General features: G+C 34.6%; 1 protein-coding gene across 1 annotated transcript in view; it reads left to right on the top strand.

Annotated features, from left to right (window-relative positions):
• LOC145688849 (heme-binding protein 2-like) overlaps positions 1-11,321 on the top strand; it is a 30,639-nt gene extending 19,318 nt beyond the window's left edge. Inside the window, exon 6 of the mRNA XM_081763016.1 lies at positions 10,361-11,321. Coding sequence (XP_081619142.1) covers positions 10,361-10,541 — 181 coding nt within the window. The 3' untranslated portion in view covers positions 10,542-11,321. The remainder of the gene's footprint in view (positions 1-10,360) is intronic.
• The last annotated feature ends 4,590 nt before the right edge of the window (positions 11,322-15,911 follow it).

Here is a 15,911-nt window from a genome sequence, read left to right as displayed (position 1 = left end):
GCAATTTCTGTGCTTCGTTTTTTATTGATGTTAATGCAGAGACACCCTGTTCACACAAATATGTTGATGGAAATGGAAGAAGTTGGGAAATAGCACTGATCATGCAATAAATTTTCCAACTATGATCATTCAATCAGGGGCGGATCCAGGATGTATCTCTAGGGGGGCAGTGGGTTGTAATACTGCTACTTAGAGCTACTTTTAGGAGCTCTAAACTCTGTGATCGGTTTTATTTATATATAAAATAAGAAAGTTTCCTGTTCTGGGCGGGGGCGATAGCCCCGATCACCCCCCTAAATCCGCCAATGTATTCAATAAATATTGGAAATATGCTGATTTTAGGATTACGTACCCCCCAGAAACATCTTCGCGTACGCCTGGTTGAACAGCACAACCTTAGACCAGTGATTCAAAACCTTTTCGAGTCTTACGACACCTTGGGTGAATGAGATTATCCCGAGCGCCGTTCCCATCATCTTAATCTAATCCATCCATGCTCAATTCTAAACGTAAAAATTACATGAAGCAGTCCAAGAACCAGAAAAAGGCTTCAGTTCTTAAAACCAGTCTGGAAGAATCCATATTATTATTTGTGGAAAACTCTAAACTTTTGATAATTTGTAAAACTCAAATGACTTTCATCCACTAATAAGAAAAAAAAAAAAAAAAAATAACAGGTAATGAAATCTCAAACGCCTTATGGATAGTCTATAGCGCCCAAATTATCCCCTTTTGCTCCAGTGTCTCCTTTGGAAACGAGAAAAGCTTATGGGGTGCCTCAACGCACACGTTGAGAACCACTGCATCAGATATTCAACCATGCTAGCCGGTAACAATATACCGGTATTTTTGAAACCGTACCTATATACAAAAAACAAAATTAGGCCTATATAAGTATACAAAGGGGTTAAATTTCGCTTAATAGCTCACTGTGCGGAATTACTTAAGGAACTTCACAGGCAATACCACGCAGTGCAAAATAACCTTGTTTCTTTTTGTCCCAATAAGGTTCCAAAAGTTTTTTTTTTTTACTCTTCGTATAAACAGGACGAACTTCAAAACACAGTAGAGCGTCGATTATCCGAACGTCGGTCAACCGAACGACCGCTTAACCGAACTGTGTACTCGCTCGCACCTGTTACTCTCCCACCCTACCGTCCTATCATCCCCCTCACTCCCAAACCAAGTTTCCCACAGTAGTCGCCGCACTGAGCCACCGCTGGCGGAACATTGCTTCTAATGGGGCCTTCATAAGGCGCTGCTGCCCGGCCAAGCCGCCAGTCGCTGTGTTTCAACAATCAGCATACTTCTTTTTATGAATAAATTTACTGTACAGTACTTCTTTTTGGCAAATAAACATGTACAGTTCGATTATCCGAACAAACCAGTTTTCCGAACACCCATGTCCCCCAATTACTTCGGATAATCGACGCTCTACTGTAGGTCTATATACTAAAACTGAACATCTTAAGATTACAAAATAGGTTCACATTTGTACGCATCATATTTAGGTGCGTGCAATTCCGATGCTTTCCTCCATATATAGTGACTTATTAATGATTTCATATGTTGAAAGAAGACTTTTGGTTTGATTTTATTATATAGAAAAGTCCACTCCTCTGAAAAATCCATACTCTGTAAACAAACCTGTTAACAATCTCCAATCATTAAGATTTTGGGCGTCTCCTGCCATCTAGTAGAGCCACAGCGAACTACAACGACAACGAGAGAACATCGATTTATATTCAATTTGTTGGAATTTCCCTAACATTTGATAGGTCTGTAATTCAACGTAAAGAGAAGTCAATAATATATTGCTGTGCTCATGGATGACCAAATTATCTCCCTCCCCCCAAGGCAGGAATTTTTTGGGGGGTAATGCAAGACATTTTCAAGAGGGCCGAATTTCTACAAACTTAATAATAATAATAATAATAATAATAATAATAATAATAATAATAATAATAATAATAATAATAATAATAATAATAATAATAATAATAATAATCTCATGGGCTGGATTGCTGAATTTCGTGTTCGTAACTACTCCTATATGATCAAAATTGCACTCACGCTTAACATTTTTACGATTATCATGCTTATCCTAAACTTGAGAACTCAAACCGGAATGTTCGTTATATAGTGCCTACAGAATAGAAATGGTCTGGCATTAATGCAGTTTGATTCCAAGAGCGAGGAGTGGCGGGTTATCATCGGGTTATTATACAGGGTATTTCAAAACAACACCGACAACATTTGGGAGGTGATTCCTAACACCAAGACAAGACAAAAAGTATAGACCAACCTGGGTGCAGAAATGCTTTCTTTCAGAGTTGTAGGCTAACGAAAACATAAAAAAAAATCATTAAAGACCCACAGCTCCCAAACTATGTAACCTACCGTAGCCGGGTCAAGACTTCACTTAGGAACTAATATATGTACCCTATCCAAAAGTCCATGTTTCAGAATCCTGCGGTACTCACATAACAATTTTTATGAAGGGAGTTTGGCTACAGGCATACGAATTGAAGTACTCTCAAACTACCTCTGTAAAAATTTTTGGGGAAGTACCGCAGGATTCTGAAACTTACATATTTGGATAGAGCACATTAGTTCCTAAGTGAAGTCTTGACCCGACTACGGTAGATCCCATAGTTTTGGAGCTATGGACCTTTTAAAGTTCATTTTTTCATGTTTTCGGCAGCCTATAACTCCGAAAGGAAACATTTGTGCACCCAATTTGGTCTATACTTTTGTCTTATCTTGGTGTCAGGAATCACTTCCCAAACGTTGTCGGTGTTGTTTCGAAACACCCTGTATAAATCCAATCCGTATGGAATCAACTGTGGAATCGATTCTCAAAATTCAAAATTACTCGATTCAGCCTATCTGTAGAACTGTGTTGCCAACCGTTCTCATTTTTCAGTATAACTTCTAAGTTTTTAAACTACCTATTGATCTACCGTAAGTGGCGGATACGGGGGACGATCTCCCCCCTAGAAGAAGAAACTTACTTATTTTATATATAAATAAAACCCATCCCAGAGTTTGGAACTCTTAAAAGTAGCTCTAAGTAGCAGTATTACTACCCACCGCCCCTCCCCAACAATCTACCGTACTGATGGATTTAAGGCCGTGTCTAACGTTTTGAGCTGAGATCATCAGTCCCTATATAATGACATGGTGAACTTCTATCCAAAATATTATGAAAACTATTTGTCTTATGCAGTTCAACCTTTCTCCGGATGTTAACCTACCCCAATACTACATGCTCATTTTTGTATTTTTAAACTAGGTCTTATAGTTTATAATTATTACTTTTTACAAGTAAATATGACACCGTCCGTGTAACCTGGGTTCCTGTCAGCACGGCATGGCGCGTCCTCAGGTTGCGGATCGAGAAGAAGGATTCTAGATATAGAGGTTAGCTGCGAATATACTGTATAAGCATTCGCGGACAGCCGATTAGGTGTGGTCCCCCAGTGAGGTTCGGGTAAGGCTAACAATTTCATCCTGTTAAAAAAAAAAAAAAAAAAAAGCACTTGTTCAGAAATATTCACAAAAGCCTCGGACAGGGACTGATAACTTGGCACGACCTCAGCAAAAGAAAATGAACATAAGATTTGGAACATGAGATATTATAAGTCTTTATAGGGCAGGCGCGTTAAAATCCATAACGAGTGAGTTAGAGAAATACAGGATGGACGTAGTAGGAGTTCAGGAAGTTAGGTGGGAAGGAAATGGATCTGAGAATTCCGGAAATTTTACGTTCTTTTACGGGGAAGGAAATAAAAATCACCAGTTAGGAACAGGGTTTTTCGTTCACAAACGAATATTACCAGCAATTAAACGGGTTGAATTTGTTACTGACAGACTTTCTTTCATTACTCCTAAGGGACGGGGTGTGATATTATTGTTTTAAATGTACATGCCCCAACTGAAGATAAGGATGATAATATAAAAGACAGTTTTTACGAAGAAGTGGAACGGATATTTGACCAACTCCCGCGATACCATATGAAAATTCTATTAGGGGATTTCAATGCGAAGGTAAGACGAGATAATATTTTCAAACCGGTTATAGGGAAAGAAAGTATGCATATGGGAAGTAATGACAACGGTGTTAGACTCGTGAATTTTGCAACATCCAAAAAACTAACCGTGAAGAGTACAAAATTCCCACATTGCGACGTTCATAAATACACTTGGACATCACCAGACGGAAAAACACATAATCAAATTGATCACGTTTTAGTAGATAGAAGAAGGCAGTAGCATAATTGATATCCGGTCGTTTAGAGGTGCTGATTGTGACACTGATCAATACCTGGCAGCAGCGATAATACGATAGAGATTATCGTTGAATAAAGGTAATATTCAATGTCCGAAACGGAGAAATTCAATTTAAAGAAATTAGAAGAGAGCCAGGTAAGAGAGGCATACCCGATTAAAGTTTCGAAATAGATTCTCGGCTTTAGAAGATTTGGAGTGCACTAGTGTTGAGGATATCTGGATTGAAATTAGAGATAACATTACAATTTCAGCAAAAGAAAAATTGGGACACGCGGAAATAAGTAGGAACAAACCATGGTTCGACCAGGACTGTATTAAACTAGCAGAGAAGAGAAAACAGGCAAAATTACGCTGGCTACAAAATCCGAATGAAATAACTACACAAAATTTCGCAGATATCAGGCGGGAAACTTCCAAAACTTTTAGAACAAAGACACGCGATTTTTTAAAAGCTAATATTAAGGAACTTGAAGATAATAGTAAAAATAAAAACATCCGGCACATGTATAAGGGGATCAGTGAATTTAAGAAAGGCTATCAACCTCGTGCTTATATATTAAAGAAATCTGACGGTACAGTTCTCACTGATACCAATAGCATTTTAAATAGATGGAAAGATGTTTTTGATGATTTGCTTAACACTCAACCAAAAACTAGTGTGCGTGGAGCAAAGGAAATACACACCACAGAACTGTATATTCCAGAACCCAACCGAATAGAAGTAGAAACCGCTATAAAAAAAATCAAAGAAACACAAATCTCCGGGTGTAGATGAAATTCTGGCTGAGTTAATTTTAGTTGAAGGCGAAAAATTGTGGAACAAGATACACAAACTCATTCTCCTTATCTGGAACAAGGAAGAATTGCCACAAGAGTGGAAAGAATCAATCATTGTTCCAATTCACAAGAAAGGCAACAAAACTGACTGTAATAATTATCGAGGCATTTCTCTTCTGTCAACATTCTATAAAATACTTTCGAATATTGTATTAGCAGGATTGACCCCATACGCAGATGAAATTATTGGAGATTATCAGTGCGGATTTAGACGAAATCGATCACCTATCGACCAAATATTTACCATTCATCAAATACTAGAAAAAAAAGTGGGAATACAATACCCCGGTACTTCAACTATTTATTGATTTTAGAAAGGCGTACGACTCGGTTAGGAGAGAAACATTATACAACGTTCTTACAGAGCTTGGAATACCCTGAAATCTAATTAGATTAATTAAGATATGTTTAAATGAATCCCAAAGTAAAGTCCGGGTAGGAAAATTTTTGTCCACGAGCTTTCACGTCGAAAATGGCCTGAAACAAGGAGATGCGTTGTCGCCATTATTATTTAACTTTGTTCTGGAATACGCTATAAGGAAAATCAAAGATAGCAACCAGGGCCTAGAGTTGAACGGTATTCACCAGGTTATGGCATATGCTGATGATGTAAATTTAATAGGGGATGATAGGAGAACAATAGAAAGAAATGCAGAGATCTTATTAAACGCTTGCAGGGACATGGGTTTAGAAGTAAATGCAGAGAAAACTAAATACATGGAAGTGCGTCGGTACCGTAACATGGCAAATTATGGATGCGTTAAAATATTAAAGAACACTTTTGATAAACTGGGTAGTTTCAAATATCTAGGATCAATATTAACAGACGAAAATCATATTCACGAGGAAATTAAATGTCAACTAAAAGCAGAAAATTCGTGTTACTATTCACTTCAAAATCTCTTGTCGTCGCGAATTCTGTCGAGGAATTTGAAGCTTAAAATATATAAAACAATAATTTATTTATTTATTTCCTCCAACAGGAGATCTCTCCAATTATAGGAGGTGTGCACAATTGATTTCATTATTATATTATAATAATAATATGTAAAACAAATTTTTAATTGAAAATAATAAAAATAAAAATAGTAAAATTCAAAGCAAATAGAATACATAACTTTGTATGCGGACATTTCATAGATCAATGCATACATTTTATGAAGCACAAACTCATACTCTCATTCTAGAAATAGTCATACATACATAATATATCTCTCTGTATATTAGTAGTAAATATATATACCAATATTTATACATACAAATATATATGCACGAACACACACATACGTATCTCGCACATTTCACATGCACACATTTATGTGCTCACCATGGATATTGTACATTACAATAACATGAAAATAGAAAATAATCAAATGTGATTACCGTAGTTAATGTAGTAATATCTAATATTAATTACGTTTTCTATATAACTTTTCGCACAAATATCTGTTCAATAATTTTTTTAAATATTTTTTTCTTTCAAACTTAAGTCAATGTCATCGATACTCTCAGCTATATTATTATATAATGAACAAAGTCTTATTAAGGGTGAGTTGTTGTACGTGTTGGTTTTCGCAGTTGCATACCATAATAATTTCCTCGTTCTTAAAGTTCTTGATTTTATATTGAATTTAATATATTACAAAAATTCACTGTTATCGAATATACCATTTACTATTTTAAATAAACACATTTCTTGTAGAATAACACATCTATCCGAAAAAGTTGCGTAATTGAATTCACCTAGTAGTCTGGAATACGAAATTTTATTAGTAATTGCAGATTGTCCAGTTTTCTTGTAGTATAGATACCTTAAAAACCTTTTCTGAATTGCTTCTAATTGATTATTTTGAGTTACGTATTTCGTAGTCCACATCACCAAGGCGTATTCCATCTTTGATCTTACAATACTTTTAAAAATAGTTTCTATAACATCAGTGTTTGTAAACATTTTCGTGTTTCTTATAATAAATCCTAATTGCTTAAAAGCGTTATGTGTTACCAACAATGTATGTTTATTAAAAGACATACCACAGCTGAAAGTAATACCCATATCTTTATATGTATATACACGTTCTAATACTTTGTTGTCTAACTTGTAGGGTTTAATTTTAGTTAACCTTCTTTGTTTTGAAAATATCATGAATTTACACTTGTTAGTATTAAAATATAATTTACTTTCTATACTCCACTGATATATTTTATTTAGATTCTCATTCAGTTTCAATACATCCTGATTTTCCTGTATACCTTTGTATAATTTTAAATCGTCAGCATATAATAAATATTTGGAATATTTAACATATTTTGGGAGGTCATTTATAAAAATTATGAACCATAAGGGTCTTAAGTTTGAACCCTGTGGGACACCGGAATTAATATTATAACTGAATGATCTTCTGTGATTGAAGTATACATACTGTTTTCTCTGATACAGGTAACATTAAAACAATTTTAGTAAATTTGATGAGAATCCAAACTTTGAGAGTTTTCTAAGTAGTATGCCATGATTAATTATGTCAAATGCCTTTGCAAAATCAATATATATTGTGTCTACTCGTTTGCTATCATGTGTAGCATCATGAACGAATTGAGTGAAATTAAGTAAACTTGTTACTGTCGATCGTCCAGGGTAAAATCCATGCTGGTTTTCACAAATATAGTTCTTTACATGGTTAAAAACACGATCATATAATATTTGTTCGAAAACTTTTACTGGTGCACCAATTATGGCTATAAGCCTATAATGTTCTATTTTACTCTTATCCCCATTTTTAAAGATTGGTGATACTTTAATAATTTTCCAGATTTCAGGAAACGTTTGGGTTTTAAGTATTAAATTGAAAAGTATAGACAGTGGTTCTAGTAGTATTTCCGAGCATGCTTTTATCACATATGGAGGAATACCATCTGGTCCACATGCTTTTTTAGGTTTTGACTTCTTAGTAGCTTTCCTATACTCTTCATTCGACACTTTATCAATTTCAAACAGTTGCTTACTTCCATATGTTCTTCCTCAGGATTGTTGTATGATGATATATTTTTATCACATACTGATTTAAAATAATTTGCAAAACCATCAACAATTAGTTTGTGTTCAATGTATTACCGTTTAACGTCATACTACCATTTTCACTATTATTATTCTTCTGTTTACATTTTATATGACCAGAAAGATTTTACATCCTTTTAAACCTCAATTTCGCTTTCCCTAATATAATGTTCATACGCCTTACGAATGATTTTCTTTATATCCTTCCTTATCTCCTTATACATATTTTTATTATATTCTGAGTCTTTCATGTGTTTCCTATAATGTTCTTTTAATTTTAACTTGTTTATTATATCTTTTGTAAACCAGCATGGATATTTTCTTATACTTCATTTTCGCGTTTTAGGTACTGTATCAATGATTATTTTATTCATTATCTCATAAAATGCGTTAGTTGCAACATCAACATTACTAAATTTTTTTAAAAACCGACCAGTCAACTTCTCAAATTAATTGATATAGTTTTAAAAAATTGGCTTTCTGGAAGTTAAATACAATTTTTGTTCCATTTTTTAGTGGATAATTTTGCCCTTTAAACGGAATAGTGATTTCTCGTGCAGTTTGATGGTTATCTTCATTTATAATCGGCAATTCACTTCTTTGTACAACAATACCATCAGAAATATTACTAAACAGTAAGTCTAAAGTTCTACAAAAATTGTTTTTTATATTATTTAAATAATGAAGATTTTGTAGGCTCAAAAAATTAGCTAATGAGCCATAGCATTCACCACCGTTCAAGAAATTATAGTCTGTACCAGTAGCTAGTGGTAGATTAAAGTCTTCAGCTTCTAATACGTTATTTTCCTGAGACAAGTCAGTTTCTTCAAAAATTTGAAAGAAATTTAGATAACCAGGGGGGAAGTATACAATTACAATATAAAAAAGTTTCGCAATATGCAGCCACCTTAACACACAAATTCTCAAGCTCATTATGTATCTCAATATTAGTGGCCGCAAATTTGTTTTTAATTGCTATGAGTACTCCACCACTTTTTTTTATATAGTCTATACTTCCTATACACTTTATAATTATAATCAAACATTTCTGAGTGGACAATATCAGGTCTAAGTCAAGTTTCTGTTAATATAATTATATCATAATCACATTATGCAGTATTTAGATATAGATCGTATGTTTTTGTCCTTAATCCTCTAACATTTTGATAGTAGATATTTAACGTACTTCTATCAGGACTAACTATCAGTTTCTATTTACTTTACAAAAATATTTTACGACAATGCGATTATATCTTCTAAAGTTTTTAACTCTATGGCAGAATCACCATGACTTTTTCTCAAGAATATTCGTCCTACATTATCTACCCATAAGAAGGCATAACTTTTCTCGCGTTTTCAAAGATTTTTTTTTCCGGTATGCAGTTAAGCTCTGGTTGATATAGACAATACCTTCATTCATATAGCCCAGTTGATTTATACTCAGATTTCTTTTTACTTGCCTTCTAGCTAAAAATTTGTTTTTATCTTATCTGTTGTTCTGTATGGTCGCTTACTCTGAGGGAAGAACTTAGACTGAAAGTACTTGAGAACAAGATCCTGAGACGAATTTTCGGACCCAAGAGAAACGGGAAAGGGGAATGGCGGAAACTTCATAACGAAGTACTACATAATTTATACGGTTTACCCAACATTGTTAGGGTCGTCAAGTCTAGGAGGTTTAGGTGGGCAGGTCATGTAGCTAGAATGGAAGAAAGTAGAAACGCTTTCAAAGTCTTGACTGGAAGACCAATTGGAAAACAACCATTTGGAAGACCTACGTGCAGATGGGAGGACAATATTAAGATGGATCTCGCAGAGATAGGAATACAAAGTAGAAACTGGATCCAATTTTCGAAGGGTAGAAGCCAGTGGAGAGCTTTTGTGAACGCGGCATTGAACCTTCGGGTGCCATAGGCCATAGAGTTAGTTAGTTATGCATAATTAAAATAAATAAATATATATCACGTATTATGGAAAATTTATGACTTTGTCAAAATTGAATTTCAAATGTCATATTGTAGCATTATAATCAATTCCTTGCAATAAGTGATTTTTTCCGGTCACGCTTCTAACTTAAAACATCAAATAAATAATTCAAATGAATATATAAAAAAACATCTCTCTTTATTAAAATTTTCTCTCTTAAATTTTCTTTTCATATTCCTGGGATTAAAATAGGAGATTCAGTGGATATATATCTTCCGACTCGGAGTGGCGGCAAGAAGCTGAAGAACTAGTACGGCTGCTGGCCAGCAAAGGACTGAAACTCGCCTCCAAGGCTTACTATAGAAATACCTACGAATTTCCATGGCGTCTCAGAAACAGAAGGAATGAAGTGTGGTTCTTAGCAAAGCCGTGAACAAAGAAAGTGACCAACGAAAATTATATGTTTAAAAAAAAACAAAAGACTAATACATTGCACAGACAGTTATGCTTTTCAAAATGGTTTAATATAAAACTGCAGTTATGTTGCAATTGATAATACTTGTCCTTTCTGACAGCTTGTTGTGCGCACGTGGTGCTCAATGCTGTGTTGCCAGCTTTTGCGTCGGATATTGAAACACAAAATTATTCACTGCAAGTAAATCTCAGTTTTATAAAATTAAATGATACAGAAGAGAACTAGAAAGAATTGTCTCAATAACCAACAGGTCCACTACTCAAGTTGACATTCAATTAAAACAATATGAATTTGTTTATATTCAAAGTGGCAACGTTCGGAAAGGGTGGAAAATTTATCATTGCAAAGGGAGAGAAATGAGCCTCTATAATTGGTTGAGGGTGCTGTTGTCATTGAAACAGTTCTTATTGCCTGATTGTTATGACCACGTGCAGGAAGAAAACAACTGTCAGAAGGGACAAGTTGTATCAAGTGCAGTATACAAAACAATGAACTGTCAATAACTACCACAATAACTGTCAATGATTTATCAAATAATAATATTAAACTTAAGGAAAGAAGGCATTCTTGTTTTCTAAAGAACGTAAAATAAGATAAATGTTGTACAGTGGATCATTATTTGTTTATTATTTTATTTTAATGTATTGTGAAAAAAGTATTTATTTTCCATGACACATAACAGGTTTATTTTATTTTTTGTATTGTAGTTTATAGGGTTATTCATTATGTAGACAGTACTTGATATAACATATAGCTCAACCGCGATGACCATTATTGGCAGGACTATGTACTAAAGTTTAAAATACTACAGTTTATATCTTTAAAATTTACATATCAAAGCCACTATGTACAGTGCACTATTTCTCCTATCTGCTCGTCGCGGCAAATGGCGAATTTAGGCGCTTACCTCATTTTTGTGTTGAAGGAGTCACAATAAGATTGGTAAAGTATGACCAGTTTGGTACACGTAAACCCGAGCCGCCTTATGCAGAGTCGTTTTGACGTACGATTAGCGTCATACTAAACGTCTGACTACACGAGGAAATTTATGTTAGTCGAACTCTTTAATATGGCACTAGTCACGTATCAAAAAGACTCTGAATAAGGCCCAAGGCGACTACGAAGGGTTATCTTCAGGTATTGCCTAACAATAATGATTAGAGGGGAAAAATTTGTTACATAATCAAATTGAGAACGTAGTAGGAGAAATGATTTATTCTAAATATATATATTTTAACGAAGAAATTTATGTAAAATGTTAAGATTTAATGAGCTATTATTAAATCTATGTGATTAAGGCATTGTGGTCCAACGATATCAACTCATTACTTATATAGACTGTATGTAAACAATCAACTTTGATTTCCACAAGGAAGTTACCAATTTTTATTACGTATGGTATAACTTCAACGATACTATCAAATTGCTGGTACATAACTTTAAATAAATATAAATAAATAAATAAATTTACAATTTTATTTGTTTTCCATGGCAAAATTAAGGTTCAACTAATACTTTTTCTAAAACCTGAGTATGTTTATACTCAAATATATATTATTTTTAGTAAGTAACTTGTTACTTGTAAGTATAATACATATAACATGCCTCCGGTTAAACCGCACTAGTGTCATGACGAGTATCCCGCACGTCCCTTTTATACGAAAACATAAAAGTAGTTAGGCAAAGTCTGTCAGACCTAACAGAAATGAATGTTAACAGTGACACAGCAGGGTAAATGACAATACTGTTGTACTCGTATCACAAAAATTCACTCCCTAAAACTATCAGACAATCATCTGAAAATAACTAGCTTCTACATCTACGTTACCTCCACTAGTAAATGTCAAAACTACGATGTAACAAATTATGTTTATTTTAACAAAATAACATACAAATCAGTAAACTCTGTACTTAGTAGCATGTGTTTTCTTAAGATCACTACCTTCATATCCTCGTCATTCTACAAATTTCGTTTTTTTTTTAATTCTTTGACAGAAAAAAGACAATACACGTTGTTTCAAAACAACACCGACAATATTTGGGAGACGGTGATTCCTGACACCAAGATAAGACAAAAAGTATAGACCAACTTGGTGCACAAATGCTTCCTTTCGGAGTTATAGGCTGCCGAAATAATGAAAAAAACGAACTTTAAAGCTCCATAGCTTCAAAACTATGGGACCTACCGTAGTCGGGTCAAGACTTCACTTGGGAATCAGTATGTGCACTATCCAAAAATACATGTTCCAGAATCCTAAGGTACTCACGAATCAATTTTTATAGAGGAAGTTTAGCTGCGGGCATATAATTTGAAGTACTCTCCAACTACCTCTATAAAAGTTGTTGCGGAAGTATCACAGAATTCTGAAACTTGGATTTTGGATAGGGCACATACTAGTTCCTCAGTGAAGTCTTGACCCAACTATGGTAGGTCCCATAATTTTGGATCTATAGACCTTTAAAATGCATTTTTCATGTTTTTGGCACCTATACCTCCGAAAGGAAGCATTTGTGCACCCAGGTTGGTTTATACTATTTGTCTTATCTTGGTGTGAGGAATCACCTCCCAAACGTTGTCAGTGTTGTTTTGAAACACCCTGTATATGAAACCTGTAAACCGAAAAATTATTAGAAAAGCTGCCTAACAACTAACTGGTTATTACCTTTATATAGCAGCAAAAAGTGTCGTTTAAATTATTATTTAAGTTTTGCAAGTTTCCAAGAATTTAGGTAAATGATAAATTAATGCAAGATACTGCTGCATTTTAGAATAAATAAACCGAAATAACTTTAAAGCAGCAGGAAATATCCTTAATAAAATCATTGGCTCCTACTGAGGATAACTGCCATTTCATATTAAAACAACAAAAATGAACAAATTTCAGTGAATACTGACTACACACCAGCGGCGGATCCAGGACCGACTTCTTAAGGGGGAGGGGCGGTGGGTTGTCATACTTCTACTTAGAGCTACTTTTAAGAGCTTCAAACTCTGGAATGGATTATATATATTAAGAAAATTTCCTCTTCTGGGGAGGAGGGCAATCGCCCCCTGGATCCGCCACTGCTACACACAAATAATTTCAAAAACAAGAAAATCCACACTCATTTGCTATAGGTCTACTCATCTCCTTTAAGGCCAAAACAATAAATTTTAAAAGGGATGTAGCACAAAAAATAGGTTAATGTACTTCAACATATTCCGAAACTAATTACATTTTTGTTGCCTGTTTGTCACCGCTTATCACTGTGCGGAAAATTCCGGCCAGCGAAAACAGGTATTGGAGGAATTACATCATTGCTATCTACGCCAACTGGTGGAGACTTCAGTAACCATTAAAAAGGAGTTACAGAGGTCTCCTAGGGTTGCCATATTTTAAAATTAGAAAAGTAGAGGATTCTAAACCGTAAGTACTGATGTGAACTTGTGTATGAAGATACTGACCTGGGATTCTTCGGACCATTTTTTAAATAGTGATTTCTTTGTTAAATGACATCCAATGTACTTTTCCAACGAAACTAAAGTAAAGCAAATTTAGTTTTTGTCTTTAATGTTTTATTAAGTTCAACAAATATGAGTCTCGAATTGTAAAGTAAGTATTACAGTAAGATATATGTAATTGCAAGGATATCTATAAGGCAAATTTTTCGAAAAAGAAAAGAAAAAGCAGGCGATATATGGCAGATATTGTTCATACGGTTTTCTCTCTAAGGAAAACAAAATAATTTCAAAATTTTTATCATAAATAAGAGTCTTGTTCCACCTCTTATAAAATTTCTAGTCGTTTTTAAAGATTGCTACTTGAAATCGTACTACCATACAAAATTACCACCGTTTCACAATATATGAAATACAACATAAACATTTAAAGAATATATATATTAATATTGAATCTAATCTAAACAAAACACTAAGGATACCTAATTCAACTTGCAATCATTTCTGAATATATAGACTAGATGAACACATAGAATAGGTAAAAACATAGACTTGTTCAGCTGAACTGGACAGAATGGTCATCAAAGGAATACGCATTCATGGGGTCATACATTAGTATTCATGGGTTGAACCAAAATGCGTAATATTTATTACATTTTTACGTAGAATATAACAACACTTTATCAACAAAGTCGTCTCATATTTTTCTCCAATCCAAAAAAGCGGGTGGTTTTTCGTGATTATGAGATGATTAAGCGGGGGATCAAAATAGGACCTGAAAATCGGGTGGTACCCGCTAAAATCGGGTAATATGGCAACCCTATCCTAGACCTAGACGACAGGTTTCATCAGGCGGCTGTTCTAAACAACTTTCGGGATGGTTATTGCTCCATATACTTAACTCCAAGCGTGTCGATTTCCCTGTAACTTTCGAAGGGGGTGGCATTGAGATGCGTGTTTGGTTACAGACAAGGGTCTAAGAAGGCGTATATGAGAATTTTAAGACAATTTCAATTCAAATTATGCCAAATATTGTATATTCATAAAAATACATATAAGAATAAAAAATATATAGGGTCTATAAAAATACATATTCATAAAAAATACGAGGTGGCCACATGAGCACTGGGGGCCGGGGACCCGGCTTCCCCAGGATCGGCGCCCTTGCTTAACTTCATATATTTAAATTTGTATATTGGCAACTGCAAATATCGGAGTAAAGTAAAGTTTACCTGAAGTTTTGTTCTGTCCTTTCAGTTTACTGACATCGAGGAAAGTTTCAAAAATTGTTACAAAATGTAATATCTGTTGCTCAATTGAAACGATGATTCAGAAGATAATGTGGCAGGTTTGTTATTATGGATGTAAATGTAAATTGTCATACTGTTCTGTGGTTCGACCCCAATCCAATCCATCTAATAACCCAATTTCACCGGAAGTGGTGCATACCATTATGTTGGCAATATTGACGTTGGACTGCTTATTCTTTCACTGCCGTGTCTGGTAGCTTGTTAATACAAATTTACTAATAGAATATACTAGCTTGTACGGTCACGGTAATTTTGTGGTTATATATAGAGTATCGGGCCGGAGCCCCTGACTCCATGAGTAATATGTTATAAAGAATATATGAAGATGTGCTGGGGGTTTGTTGGATGTTACTACTGTTTTGTTATGTACGGAAGATTACATCTGCAACTGTCGCAGGGTGGCTGATTATGACTTCTTTACCAGTTCTGGAGAGATTTTAAATGCGTGGTGTTCGATGGACGTTCCGCAGTGCGCATTCGGTGCCGATGTTAGCTATAGCTGGATTTATATGTCTGGGTAAAGTATGCCAGAACTTATTGTGGAGATGCCGTAGTACGTCTCTGACAGTGGGTAGCTCT

This window comes from Thermobia domestica, chromosome 7 (genome assembly GCF_964235325.1).
Source record: "Thermobia domestica chromosome 7, izTheDome1.hap1.1, whole genome shotgun sequence".
Taxonomy (NCBI): domain Eukaryota; kingdom Metazoa; phylum Arthropoda; class Insecta; order Zygentoma; family Lepismatidae; genus Thermobia; species Thermobia domestica.
This window is presented reverse-complemented; position numbering and strand designations above follow the sequence as displayed.